The sequence below is a fragment of the Desarmillaria tabescens genome, assembly GCF_030435595.1.
Source record: "Desarmillaria tabescens strain CCBAS 213 chromosome Unknown EV420scaffold_118, whole genome shotgun sequence".
NCBI classification, from domain to species: Eukaryota; Fungi; Basidiomycota; class Agaricomycetes; order Agaricales; family Physalacriaceae; genus Desarmillaria; species Desarmillaria tabescens.
In genome coordinates this window covers 32,749-46,522 of record NW_026848417.1, presented here as the reverse complement: position 1 = coordinate 46,522, position 13,774 = coordinate 32,749, and the positions used below count along the sequence as shown (strand labels likewise).

General features: G+C 49.2%; 3 protein-coding genes across 3 annotated transcripts; 1 reads left to right on the top strand and 2 right to left on the bottom strand.

The window, feature by feature from the left end:
* Positions 1-8,627: 8,627 nt before the first annotated feature.
* On the bottom strand, positions 8,628-9,293 carry EV420DRAFT_1280911 (uncharacterized protein; the record flags this gene model as incomplete). Its single annotated transcript, XM_060468232.1, has 1 exon — positions 8,628-9,293. One exon carries the CDS (start codon positions 9,291-9,293, stop codon positions 8,628-8,630), a length of 666 nt encoding a protein of 221 aa, XP_060322429.1.
* Positions 9,294-10,606: 1,313 nt separating this feature from the next.
* On the bottom strand, positions 10,607-11,266 carry EV420DRAFT_1652254 (uncharacterized protein; the record flags this gene model as incomplete). The annotated part of the gene is made up of 1 exon (XM_060478630.1): positions 10,607-11,266. The coding sequence occupies one exon, from the start codon at positions 11,264-11,266 to the stop codon at positions 10,607-10,609; it is 660 nt and encodes a 219-aa protein (XP_060322428.1).
* A 471-nt stretch (positions 11,267-11,737) lies between these two features.
* EV420DRAFT_1652253 (uncharacterized protein) lies at positions 11,738-13,338 on the top strand (the record flags this gene model as incomplete). Its single annotated transcript, XM_060478629.1, has 4 exons — positions 11,738-11,831; positions 11,884-12,512; positions 12,573-12,831; positions 12,881-13,338. The coding sequence occupies 4 exons, from the start codon at positions 11,738-11,740 to the stop codon at positions 13,336-13,338; spliced, it is 1,440 nt and encodes a 479-aa protein (XP_060322427.1).
* Positions 13,339-13,774: the final 436 nt, after the last annotated feature.

The window sequence follows — 13,774 nt, the reverse complement described above, 5'->3', positions numbered from 1 at the left end:
ATTCGGGAGGTGGTCTCTCCAGGTGTGGTTGATTGGGAAATTCGGGAGGGTAGTATGGCGTTAAAAGAGATTCGTTGAATCGATTGTGAATTTTCCAGCCCACCGGGAGTTTTAATTCATAAGCGGAGGCCTCCTTTTTGGCTAGAATGGTGAAGGGTCCTACGTGACGGTCTCCGAGTTTCTTGGTGGGACGAGGGAGGTTTAGGTGGGTTGAGTCCAACCATACCTTGTCGCCTACTCGGTATTCAATCGCCTCCCCCTTATTCTTGTCATAGGTTTTCTTCATAGCTTCTGCTGCTCTCTCCAGCAATTCCTTCGCCTGTTGTTGTATCTCCTGAATTCCCTGAACCAACTTGGACGCTGCCGGGACGACGTCTGGTCGTTGGGTGGTCTTGTTGACCTGTCCGTCCCTTCCGAAGACCGCTTTGTAGGGAGAAAACCCTGTGGCCGAATGCGTTCGATTGTTGTGAGTGAAGGCAGCTAGTGGTAGCCACTCGCTCCAGTCATCTTGTCGATAGTTTACAAACATTTTGAGGTACTTTTCGATCTCTTGATTGACTCGTTCAGTCTGGCCATCCGTTTGTGGGTGGTACGCAGTGGAAGGATTTCCTGCAACTTGGAGAAGGGCATAGAATTCCTTCATAAATTTGGAGACAAAGATTGCTCCCCTGTCCGAAATTACTTTTTGCGGCATTATCCCGTATGGTACATAAACGTGGTCTCGCAGGATTTTGGCAAATCCGAGAGAAGTGAGTTCTTCAGTACAGGCGACCGGAATTATTGTTTTGGAGAATCTGTCGACAATCACCAAGATAGAATCATATCCTTTTGAATTAGAAAGCTTGGTGATCATGTTGACAGAAATGTGAGTCCATGGTCTTGTTGGGACCTCATTCGGATGAAGGGGCACCTTCTTCAGGTGACAATCTGCCTTAGTTCGTTGGCAGGTCTCGCACCCTTTTACATAGGCTTCCACCTTCCGCCGCATGCGGGGCCACCAATAGTCTCGTAGGATTAATTCCTTGGTCTTTTCTACCCCCGGATGTCCCGCCGTTATGTGATCATGTCGGAGGGCTATGATCTCTCCTTGTAGTTGTCAATCGATGGGAACGTAGATGCATCCATCATACCAAAGCAGGTCTTGGTTTTTAGAGACCCCCTTTTCATGATTGAGGGAGTCCGAGATACCTCGGTCCCACTTCCGGGGATCGTGGGTGGCCAGTTTGATTTTCTCGTGCAACTCTTCCTGCGTCAGCATAATCAAGGCCCGAAAATGTTCAGTCTTGAGGACGATTACATCTTTATTGTCCTCCCTGCCTTGGTCATGGTCCGCCCGCCTAGACAATAGGTCGGCCTTGCGATTTTGGGCTCCCGGCTTGTGATGAAGGGTGAATTGGTATTCGGCCAACTCCGTTACCCAACGTGCCTGCCTACGGTTCAGTTTCTGGGGCTTGCGGAAGTACTGCAGGTTGGAGTGGTCAGTCCAGATTTCAAAATCTTCTCGGGCTCCCATGAGATATTGGCACCACTCTTCCAACGCGATCATGATGGCCAGTAGTTCCTTGTCATAAATTTCATAATTGCGCTCGGTAGTGGATAGGGCCTTCGAGAGAAAGGCCACCGGTCGCCACTTCTCATTCTGCCATTGAGATAGGACTGCTCCGATTGCTCCTTCACTCGAGTCCACCTCTACCCAAAACCTTCCCTCATCTAGAGGTATGGCCAGCACTACATCCTCGCAAAACAACTCCTTGAGCCTGTCAAACACTTTTTGTTGAGCCTCCCCCCACCTCCACTCTGTCTTCCCTGTGAGTAAGGTTAAGGGTTTGACGTGCTTGCTATAATCGCGTATGAACCTCCAGTAGAAGTTGCAGAATCCCAAAAATGATTGCAGCTCCTGCTTCTTGCGGGGGACAGGCCAATCCAGCAATCCCGCAATCTTTACCAGGTCCATTCGAATCCTTCCTTCGCTGATGATCACCCCTAAGTACTCCGTCTCTTCTACCTCGAATTCACACTTCTCAGCTTTCAGGAACAAGTGGTTATCCTGAAGGATGCGGAGTACTTCTCGTACAATGCGTCGATGGTCCCTTTTTGATATGGAGGCTATGAGAATGTCGTCCAAGTAGACAGACACCTCTCCCACGGCAATGAGATCTTTAAATATATCGTTCATCATCCATTGAAAGGTGGCAGGGGAGTTGGTGAGTCCAAAGAACATTACCAGGGGCTCATAAAGGCCCTGATTGGTTCGAAATGCCGCTTTCCATTCGTCTCCTTGTTTGATCCTGACATTATTGTACCCCCACCGTACGTCCAGTTTGGTGAAATATTTCGCCTTCTTCAACCTATCCATGAGTTCTCCGATGAGCGGCAGTGGATACCGATTTTTAATGGTCATCTCATTGAGCTTTCGGTAATCCTGCACCGGACGAAGTTTCCCGTCTTTTTTCTTGATGAAGAAGAAAGGCGACGCCATGGGGGATTTAGAGGCTTGGATATGACCCGTGGAAAGATTTTCGTCTAGGAATTTGTCCAGCTGCTCCGCTGGATTGAGGGGGTAGACCTTGCAGTCTAAGTTGGCATTAGTGTTGGGAATCAACTCGATGGCATGGTCCCAAGGTTTCTGTGGCAGTAGTTCATCAAAGTTCTCTTTGTCAAAGACATCCTTGAATTCTCGATATTCTTCTGGCACGATTTCTTCGAAGGATTTGGCGGTCTTTTTTGCGTTTGCTTGGGCGGCTAATTCATTGGCCTTAGTCCCCATGGCTCGCACATGAAATGCTTCTTCAAAGTCAACCACCAGGATAGTGTCTCCCTCTTCATATTCTTCCCATCGTGAGGAGGGATCTGTATCAGGCAGGGCAAAGGGGATCTTTCGACAGGCACAGTGGGCTAATGTAACAGCACCCGTATCCCAGTTGATTAATGGATTGTGCCTTTGCAGCCAATCGTGTCCAAGAAACAGAGGTGTGGTGCCTAGGTCCACCACTGCCAGTTCGATTCTCTCCATGTGATCTCCTATTCTTAATCGCACTTTGGCGTACTCGGTGATGTCACCCCCCTTTGTTCCTGGTGCCATCGGCATTATAGACTGGGATGGGTCGGGCTGCTCGTTTGAGATTGATCCCATGTGTTTTGACCCAATCTTGATCAATGGAGCTTCCCGTGGCTCCACTGTCGACTAGCACTTTGAGGGCGAACTTATCTTGGGTGTCTAATGTCTCTAATTGCACGTTAATGGATACATTTCGGCCCTTCCTCCCTCGTATGTACATGGGGGGTTTCTTTAAGTCCTCCATCCACTCCCACCTATCCCTTGCTTCTCGTGCTGTTTCCGGTTGCTCTTTAAGTGCATCCCATAACTCGATTGTAACCTCCCCAGTCCTCCGAGGGTGTACCCATCGTTTGAGAGTGGAAAAGGCGGCCGACTCATCTTTGGCGAGTCGCAGCACCCTACAAGTCCAACGCATCCCGAAGGGTTCGTAATACGTGTCTAGAATGGCCTTCTTGATCTCAGTCGCTAGTTCAGGACTGGGGGTCACAGAAGACTTCCCCTTAAGTAAGGTGACCGGTATGTCGGACCGTAAGTAGGCTTCTTCGTCTTCTATTTCCTCCAGCAAAACATGAGATTTCTTGCCTCAAGGTGGCAGTTGGTCACCGGGCCGGTCGATAGGGCCCCTCGGCAGCATTTGGTCACCTTCCGTCGAGCGGGTAGAGGAGGGCTCACTGCCCTGTGTTCGGCCCTGGCCAAGGGCATTTGTGTGCGATGTTGCAACCTCTACACTAGGTCCATACTTATCCTCCTTCCTAACGCCAGCAGTACTCCTGGAAGCCCTAGGCAGTCGCACACATATTGGCTCACCAAGGGGGTCAGCATTGTTTGCGGATGAGGCCACTACTAAATGTAGGTGGTCCCCTTGGTTCCCAGCCTCAGCTGCTTTTCCACCACTGATGGGAGGAACAACCTGAAGGGAAGGCCTGCCTGTCGGAGCCGTCGGCCGGTTCTCCCTGCTGGGGCGACGACCACCATGTCTGGTGTCCATCTTGTCTTGACCTGAGGCACTCGCTGGGTTCTCCAGAACTTTCCCTGTTCGGTCAAGCGGGGGTGTCAGAGGTTGACCAGCCCCTAAGGGTTCATTGCTCGATGCAGACCGCATCGAGCGGCAGAAATCCCCTCCTACGCCTTTGGCGTTTTGCGATTCTTCATCCTTAGTTTCTTCAACAGGTAATGCGGCAAAAAAGTTGGTATATTGTTCGTACGGAGTACCTACATACGTAGCATGAGTCCGACTAATATTACAGAGAGGCGCACCTGATGAAACTAAGTCCTTTGCTGACGCCGGCTCATCTTTTGACGACTTCTCCTTCTCCTCCTTGACCTCTTCCACTTTTGTGTCTTTCCCTAGCTCCTCCTTCTCGGCTTCAGCGAGTAATTGGCGGAGTCGTTGGACATTGGGCTTTTTATGCGGTGGGAGTTTGATGGGAAGCCACTTGGACTTATCTATGGGGCACTTGTGGTCTCGACTCCACCTGGTGTTTCCGCATTTGAAACACCGCTTGTCGCTCCGTAGTTTGTCGATTTCCATTGGCTGTCCCGTGCCACCGTAAGTCGTTCCGGTGGCATCCTTCTTATCGCCACTCGTACCCTTTTGTGATGATTGATTGCCCCGACCCGAACCTTGGTTCAAGGAGGACTTACTGCCCAGTCCCTGGGCGGCATCGTACCGATAATTCGCGTCAATCCTAAGGACGCGCGCTTTCCACTGTGCGTAGGTCGTGGGGCGTTCGTTGTCCCCATGCATAACCGTTTTCCGCACCGACGGTCGTATTGCGGCTTCTACCGCTTCGAACATCTGCTTCTCGTCTCCGAACTCCACGCACTTATGGGCTAGCCATTCGAACTTCGCGAAGAACTCCACCGCGGACTTGAAGTCGGACTGACAGATCTTCTTCCATTCTTGCTTCCATATGGTTAACTCAGCCACCTTGCGGAACTCCACGGTTAGATCATGGGAGAATTCGTCCCACAAGGGGAATCTCCAGTGACCTTGGGGGTCTCGGTAGCGATAGTACTGGTCAACCCACCACTGCTGTGCATCTCCCCATAGATATCCCTGGGCGAACGTGATACGATAAGGGTTCTGCCCTTGATCGTTCACCGTATAGTACATGGGGAATACCGAGAAGTACACCTCACAGTGGTGCAGGAAGCGGGTTATGTCCGAAGAAACCCCGGTAAAGTATTCTGGTTGGGTCACCAGTTTTGGTTTGATGTTATTCCAGGGGTTGTTTATTGCCCCCGGGGCCAGTTGCCATGGAGGGATCGGGTCCGGAGGAGGAGGTGGCACCAGCGGGACTGGGGGGTTCGGTGGTCGAGGTAGTGACCGTAAGTGCGGGTTGCCGTGAGGCGGCGGGTACCCCTCAGGATACTTGGGGGGCAGTGCCGACGACGGTCACCTGGGCACTTCAGGCTCCTTTCCCTTTTTCGATGGTCCGGCACCTGGGTCGTCCCACCCATCACCCTCATCGTCCTCGCCCCCCGCGCTGGCCCAGAAGTCCACTGTTTCCAACGGGTTCAGCATTGGCTGTGGGCGACGATAGGCATCACACCCTCTCTTTGCTGCTTCAGGGTGCACTTGGTTCCATACGAGGGCTGCCCAATGCCAGGTCTCCACTTCTAAGATGTTCTTCATCAGGTACATGTCCCCGGTGTACCTTGCGCTGCGGTAATCTTCTCCCGCCTCGGTGAGGAGCCACTGCGGGTCCTTCTCCATGTCTTCCATCATGATCTTGTACAATCCTTCCCAAGGAAGGATATTGAATATTGCAGGGGTCGCCGCCCCGGGCCTAGAGAGAACTACTTGGACCGCATCCATCACTTGCTTCTCGAGGGCCATGTTCGGGGGCCTACTCGGCATCCTTCCCCTTCGACCCCTCTCTGGTACATCGATCGATCTCCCTGTTTCGTCTCCACCTCCCGATGTCTGAGTCCTCGTCGTTGATTTCGGACTCATAGGCGTTCCATGCCCTCCTTCTGGCCTCAAGGTCGGTTCCAGCTCGGCGGGCATTTCCGGTGTAACGAAGGGCAGCGGCGCGTCGTCGGTTATCGACTTCTGCGGGGGTGGCATCTGGCTCGAGGGGAAGGTCGTAATGCCTGTGAGGTCTGATGAGGGCAGCAATTTCAGCCCTCCTGATGCATGCATCATTTTCTCCTGCGGCGTCCATCCTGGCCTGAGCTTCTGGGGCAAGCCTGGCAGCAGGGGTGAGCTCGAGTGACTCGATGAGCATGTGGTAGAGTAGCGGCCATGGATGCTGGTAGCAAGGGACGGGGTCGGCAAATGCTCGCCCCGCGACTGACGGTGTGAAAGTGGGGACGGGGGCAAGGTCCCCAGTAATTGCTCCAAGCTCTTCGGCATTGTAGTCTGGGAACTCAGACCAGAGCTGCTCATCTGTCGGTTCACTCCTGGAGACGTCGAGGGACGGCGGATCGGCTTCTGGTACGGCAGGGAGGGGCCGCTCGGTCGACTCTCTGGCCACAGGAGTTTCTTCCCTTGACTCGGCGTAGACCCAACTGGTTCACGGGTACCAGGCGACGGGGGGACCCCTGTCCGTAGGCCAAACAGGTCCAATGACCCTGGCTCCATCTGTACGGGAGGTAGTCACAGCAGAGGCCCCAAGGGTAAGCTCTCCGGAATCGTCGTTGAAGTCGTCTTTGACTCTCCCTCTTGCATACCTTCTTCCTTCGCTTCTCCAGTCGGCGTCCGTCCACCTTGTCTGGGATCGCCCGCTCCAGGCGTCTCCGGTATGGGTTGCATCTTCCTCCTCGTTCGGGTAGAGGTCACTGAGGAGGTCTTCGAGTCTGATTCTTTCAAGCTCTGTGAGCTCGTCCCCTTCGAACTCAGTGTCAGTGCCTTCTTCGTCCTTGACCACAGGCCCGCTGGCTTGTCCTCTGCCTCCGTCGGTACTTGACTTGCCTTCGACTGGAGACTGGTCGAAGAGACCTGGTAGGGGCGAGTCTCCTCGGTCGAGGAATATGCCCCGGGTATCGGTGATGTCGACAGAGTCGGCTGATTCTGCGGTAGCGCTTCTGTAGGAGTCGGTGCTCGATTCTGAGTATCGCGAGCTGGACTGCGACGATCCGTATAGGGACCCTCCAGGTTCTCTGGGTGTGATGGGTCTGCCATCATGTAGAGTTTGTCGAGAAGCCTCTGGAATTATGATTACTGGAGGCGGGTATGCAGGTGTGCTGGGCACGTAGTGGAAGGGAAGCTGAGCACGGACCCTCCTCTGTTGATGGCAACAGCGGTGTATTTGGTACAAAGAGATGGATAAGAAAAAGAGTATAAAAATTGTGGAGATTGCGGGAATGGCGTCGGACAAGGGCATCCATACGTGAATCTATTCTTCATACAGTCCAACGGTTACAATTAACCATGCAACTGTTAGAATGGGATAGAGTTCGTTGGTTGTGATCAGCACGATGATGGCTGATACAGCAACGGCTTGTAGGATAACAGTGAACGGCGTCAGTTTGAAGAGAAGGAGGGGGTCCTTTTTAGAATCGAACGATTCCAATGTACAGTCCTACAAGGTAGGCCACGAGTAAGGGAGCCGGGATGTAGAGCTGACACAGGATGATGGTGATTGCTACCCCAATCAACGCTAAGGTCAACGGGTCTTGCAATAAGAAGGGCAGGGCCTGGAGGGCAACTGCAAGGAGTATAAGAGTCGGGTAAATGGTGGGCGCTTTTCCGTCGGTCCACTCGCAATACGCTAACAGCCACGGGACTGTCCTTGCGAACGTATGGCAATGACCTCTTCTGGTCAAGTGAAGGAGTACTGGTTCGTGCTCGGCAATGCATGCTGATCAACGTATAACGAAGATGGGTAGCACGCAATGCGAGTTTTGGAATAAAGCTAAGAGTTGTTGGGCAGCATTCGTTCTCAGACGTGGCGCCGGGCAACATTGATACAAGCTTCGGCTAAATGTTATCAACCAACTAATAATCGACTTAGATCAAACTAGGATCACCACTCGCACTTTGGTGGATGATACTCTAGCAAGTCAAAGGCGACGTCAAAGTCGATGGAGGGCAAATAGACGCGAAGAACGGAGTTCGAGTTGGGTAGATTAAACCTTAGCCGAAGCTGGGGTTTAAGCCAGCTGAGGCTCTACTTAAATACACGTTGGTATGCTAATAATAGTACTGTGAGAAATGATCCGTAGGAATCGCATATGAGTAATCCTGCTGAGTAAAACAGAGAAAAATGAATAAATCGTATAAATTGTAACACAGGTTTCCATGCAGAGTATCCCCTTCTTCGCAGATTGGGTATTTTGGAGGTCCTGGAGAAGTTCAACCAATGTTTGACTTCCCATATTGACCACACCAAATTCGTTCATATGTCGGTTATAGTGCTGCAGCATAATACCCGCATTGTCGGTGAAGAAGTTCGTGCAGATTTTGATAGGAGAACCTTCCTATGAGTTCGTCATTTGCTCTGTAAGAAGTTCTGCTTTCATTTTGATGTATGGTAAAACACGAAGAGAAAGGTTGACACATTAACATGGAAAGTTAGTAAAAGAATGTGCCTATGAGCGGACTAAAACAAAAGTATTGGACCTAAACGTGCTGCAGAAAATGGCGATTGAGAAAAGCTTTAGAAACTACCTCTATACCCTTGTATGTTCTGACAGTTGTCTGCCATAAGTGAATGTAACTCTTCCATTCTGCCTGATTCAGACACTGACCTTTCGGATCTGCTGTCAAGTACATCTGCACTCGACATTGATACCAGTCTTCCGCATCAGGACTCCAGTGCCCAAGGTCAAGGCTGGAATTTCTAAAGCTGCATTGCCTTGGGAACCAGGATAGATCCTGTGTGAATGTCAGCGAACCTGCTGATCCTGCTGCGCTCCTATAGACCCTGTATACCCCACAAAGAAGGTCGATTTGATCCTCAGTAAGGGTCTCTTCCCAAAGATCATAGTCGGGTTCGGTTCTGGCACTACCCTGAATTCTGTGACATTCCCCATAGCGAGATATGTTCCCTCCCAGTCCAGACAAAATAAACTCAGGGTCCTGCACGTGTTCCATGGTGATGTGCCAAATCAAGCCACCATGCATTAAGGCAGCTCTTGCAATAGCCGGATCTTCTAATAAGGTGCTCCTTTTTTGAATATAGTATGTGTAGTCCAGAAGTTCCAGTTGAAATCCCATGGGCCTGTATGGAATGGCGTCGCAGAAGCAGCTGCATTGTAAACCACTGTTATCTCCATTTATGCACATACTGAATCGAGTTCCATAACAGCACAATTCTTCCACAAAATCATCCAAACAGGTCGCGTCTTGGAGCCGGAAACAATGGAGAACGTCCATCGCATGATAAACAACAAGTCTGTACCGATTAGTCTTTGGAGGAACAGCCGTGATCTCATACCCAATCCTGTTCTCATGACACCAACAGATAGCATGTACAGAGAAGTCAGGCTTGGATTTCGGCGAAAGATAATGTGATGCTTTCCGACTTAGGTCCCAACATTCGGATGGCATTCGACTGGGCAATGCGGGTTTTCCATTGTTCTCTTGTCAAGCAAGGAAGGATAACCACTGCAGACCGTTAAATATCTTGAGCATCATGGATTTGCAAGGGTCGGATAATGTATTGGTTGGTACAATGGAACATCCAACATCTCTCTGCAGTTGTAATATTTTCCGTGTTTTGGTGGGTGTCATGTCAGTGTTTAGAATCGACAACGAGGGTGATGATGGTGAAACCGATGGTAAGACAGGAATGATTCCGAAACAGAATTGAAGGGCGTCCTCCAAAGAACAGAGTGAAAGAGATTTCGGATACAGGTCTTTTGTGCAGGTTCCGTACATCCTGTCGTGTACCATTTCCCATTCCTTTACTGTGTGCCAGATTATTTCAGGTGGGGGTCCCGCAGAAGGCACACAGATCTCGCTCTCTTCCATTTTGTCATTGTCGTCGTCATTCACTGACATTACACTGCCTCGGTTTGCATGAACATCAAACTTGTGGTTTAGATCCCACTCATCTAAGAATGGAGAATATCACCTCTGTGACAGCGCATACTGATTCCAAAGTCTGTTAACATCTGCTGGAGCTACACGTTGATGGACTCGGTGGCCTCCTCTGATATCGCACCAACAGAAGACCTTTGCATTGGCACGAGGAGGTGGCTGGTCCTCTATATAATCTTCCGGATTCTGGTGATCTTGCCTGCCATGAACGTGTTTGCGAAGTGAATGTTCTTCTGTTTTGAGCACTGTATGGCATGACTTCCCGTTTCCTGAATACTCAGGTCCGAATCGTTGCTGTTGATATTCCGCTCGAATGAGTCATGTATTCTAAGGGCAGGGTGTCATATGTAGTACTGAGATGACATCCTGGTATCAACAGCTTGGAATGGTGATTCCGACGGACCCCAATCAATCCACACTGGAACCTGCCACCAGTGATATGCATGTAAAAAGTGGGCGAAACTACAGGTTCGGGCATCTATGAAGAGTCCAACCCTGAGAGCCTGGTGTTCACATCCTTTCCGAAAGCCCGTGTCCTGTTGTACCAGCCATGATGATCAAATCAAATCAACCCAATTGCTGCCAATTTTGTCCGTTAATGCAGCAGACCACAAGGGAAACTGATCCCTGCCTGTGTTTGGTAGCACATCTAATTTGCTAGAACCGAGTGCCAAAAGATAAGAAATTTCCACTGCCATTATTATGAAAGCATCTCGAGATTGCATAGCTGTGCATGCCATCGCTTTTCTGCTACGTTTCGCGTGGTGATAGCCATACTTCCACGGTAGGGGAAACCTGATGTGACCCAAATTTGTATTCGGTACGAATGTGCCATCCAATACTGTTCTCAAGCACTGGAACAATGCTTCGATGTTTTTCCACTTATCAACGACTGTGTCATCGACCACCCATATTCCAGGAGATGGGGAGAAAACGGGAATCAATTGGATAGTGTAATTCAGGGGTTCAAATAGTTCGCACTGGAATACTGATTCGCGATGGACAGGTAAAAATCCTTGGTATGGCATGGCATTTGAAGCCCAACAGCGATCAATGAAGTCAGCTGGATTAGAAGGCCAAAGCATGTTAGGGTCCTCGAAACCATGGTGATCCACTTGGAGTATAGGGGGAAGGGTGTCAGAACAGACACAGTAGAACAGATGATCACAGTTATCTTGAATAGTCATGCCGTTGGGAATCATGGATGATGATGACATGAGGTGCACATCGCTACCATTACTGCATCAGTTTCTTTTAACATAAATGCCATTTAATTGCGTTTTACCTCACAGGTGAACAAAGGATTCCAGGATCTTGAGCTTCTGTCTTTGGATAGGCCTAGAATTATCGTTTGACTCGTTATGCAGACAGGCAGACAAGAAGATGTACAAGGTTAAAAGGGGAAAGATGACGTTCTGTTCCTGAAGCAGGCAGAGATGTCGAATGAACGAGTGGTTTAGAGCAACACATATTAGATGTTTGCAGTGAAATCAACCACTGTGTAAGACAAGCAATCTCTTGGTGGTATTGGCTGATTGGTGATGGGGACAGCAAAAAGACTTTAAAACTCCGATGTTTGTGTCCTCTCTGGCCTCATATCACCACCAAAACCTTTGAAAAACTCGATCCCAGTCCCTTGAGTTATCTATCATCTTTCTTCCTTTCATCCATGGTCTCTGGATCTAGAAATGTTGCACAAGATTGAGTCATGGGTAGTGACTGGAACTCTGATTGCCAGTCAGCCTATTGTCCCTATTGTCAGAGATCACGATGTCCAAAAGAGTATGTGATTCTGGTTAAGTTCAAATATTTCGGTGCTGATGCCTCCATTCAGAGATGGTCCAGCATCACAATATCATGAGATATATCATTGGCATTGCTTCCGCAGACAATGATCAACTTCATCCCTCGGCCAGTAGCCAGTTTATCATCGGACCGAGATCGGAGTGGACTCCTTATTCCTGCACGCTAGTATGTAAAGATTGGTTTTACTGGGTGCAACCGGCATGCCTTAGTGAAATCTCTTTCAACCATGGTGATCATGGTGATCTCAGTGGTCACATCCTTCCTGTTGTTTTTGCGGATGGTTTTACTGCTAGCTGTCTTCCTGATTGGGCGGCCTATATCACTTGTTTGACCATACATCTCTCCACTCTATCGTCATCATCGTGTGGTAAAGATGTTCAGACAGAGACTCTCAAATTTATCAATGCCATGTTAAACCTCAAAACCGTGATCTTCACCGGCTCTCCTACGAACAATTTTCCTCTGTTTCTTACCAACCTATTACTGCAGTGCAAAATACAGGATTTTCGATGGCGCAAGGACCTAGACAGCCTTCAGATGCCTGGGGATGGTCAATGTGAAGCCGACATGCTGTATCCTCTAGCCACCGGATTATTGGCGTATGGTCTACTTGAAGTGACCACACTCGAACTTTCAGGACTGATCAATATTTTCACTGTGCGTAACATTTTAGATTGATGTACTACTACAATCTTTTCCTAACATCATTGTATCTAGCCTGATATACGCGTTAATGCCGGTCCATATACTATGGGACCCGGTATCATGAAACCCACCGATGTCAGATTATATTTGGTGCCAGGCACCATGAGGTTGTTTCGTTTGGGATTATCCAAGGATTTCCTTCTCGATTTATCCCACGTATGGCATCTGGACATCACCATATGTTCTGCAGATGCGGTTTTTGTCTTTGATGCAATCCAGGCTATGCCGACTATCGAGATTCTATGTCTGGACCTCACAGCCCTTACCAACTGTGAGCTGATGCTTGCTTGTATCGGAGGCCTCTAACAATACTGTCATAGGTCACCTGAAAATCTGTAAACTTCCCTGTCTGCGAAAGCTTCACTTATGTGTATGGGCGAAACAACTGCCTGCTGTCTCAGTGACATTTCGAGAGCTACCTAACCGAGGTGCAGGTGTCGAAGTCACTTTGGTCTTCTTTCACTGGAAGACAAATTTTGGGTCCCCAGATTTTCAGCAGGCATTACGCAGCCTTGACACTACCACTTCTGATGTCATTTTCCCCCTCAAGCTGTATATTCACTTTGGCGGTGTGACGCATATTCAAGGTTCCTTGGTTTTTTTTGATGACGTTGCAGAATATTTGAGCACGGGCTTGATGACATGGAAGGATAGTGGCAGATTAGAACTCCTGTGGGATATAGAAGAAGTTCGTATGTGGGAGAGCATGGTGAGGAGTATGCCTGCACCAACCTGGTGGTTAAATTACATTCCATTGCATACGTATATCATACACTAAAGTGGCTGTTTTCAGAGTGAACTAATGTGATCTCTTCCGTATATAAATATATTCACACCCCTTCACATGAAGAACACTCCACCAAAAACCTTCCTTCGAAAGCCTCAACTACTTTTTGAAAATAGGTAGTTTCGATGCAATCACGATAATCAGACCTGTCTTTATACTTTGTCACAGTCCAGTCAAAACCCTCCGAATGCGTTAACATCAGTCGCAAGCTAACATCAGTAGCACTGTCCTTGTTAATAATGGATGCGATATCGAGGAGCACATCAGCTAAGTCCTTCAACAGTTTCATGGCCTGTTCATGATGATTTGCGTATGTCCAAGTTCGCATATGAATCAACACCTTCACTTGACATGGTATCACTTTTAACATGAGAAGCGTCTGAATTAAGAGATGTCCATGATGATCCACACAGGCGAGATACAGGGT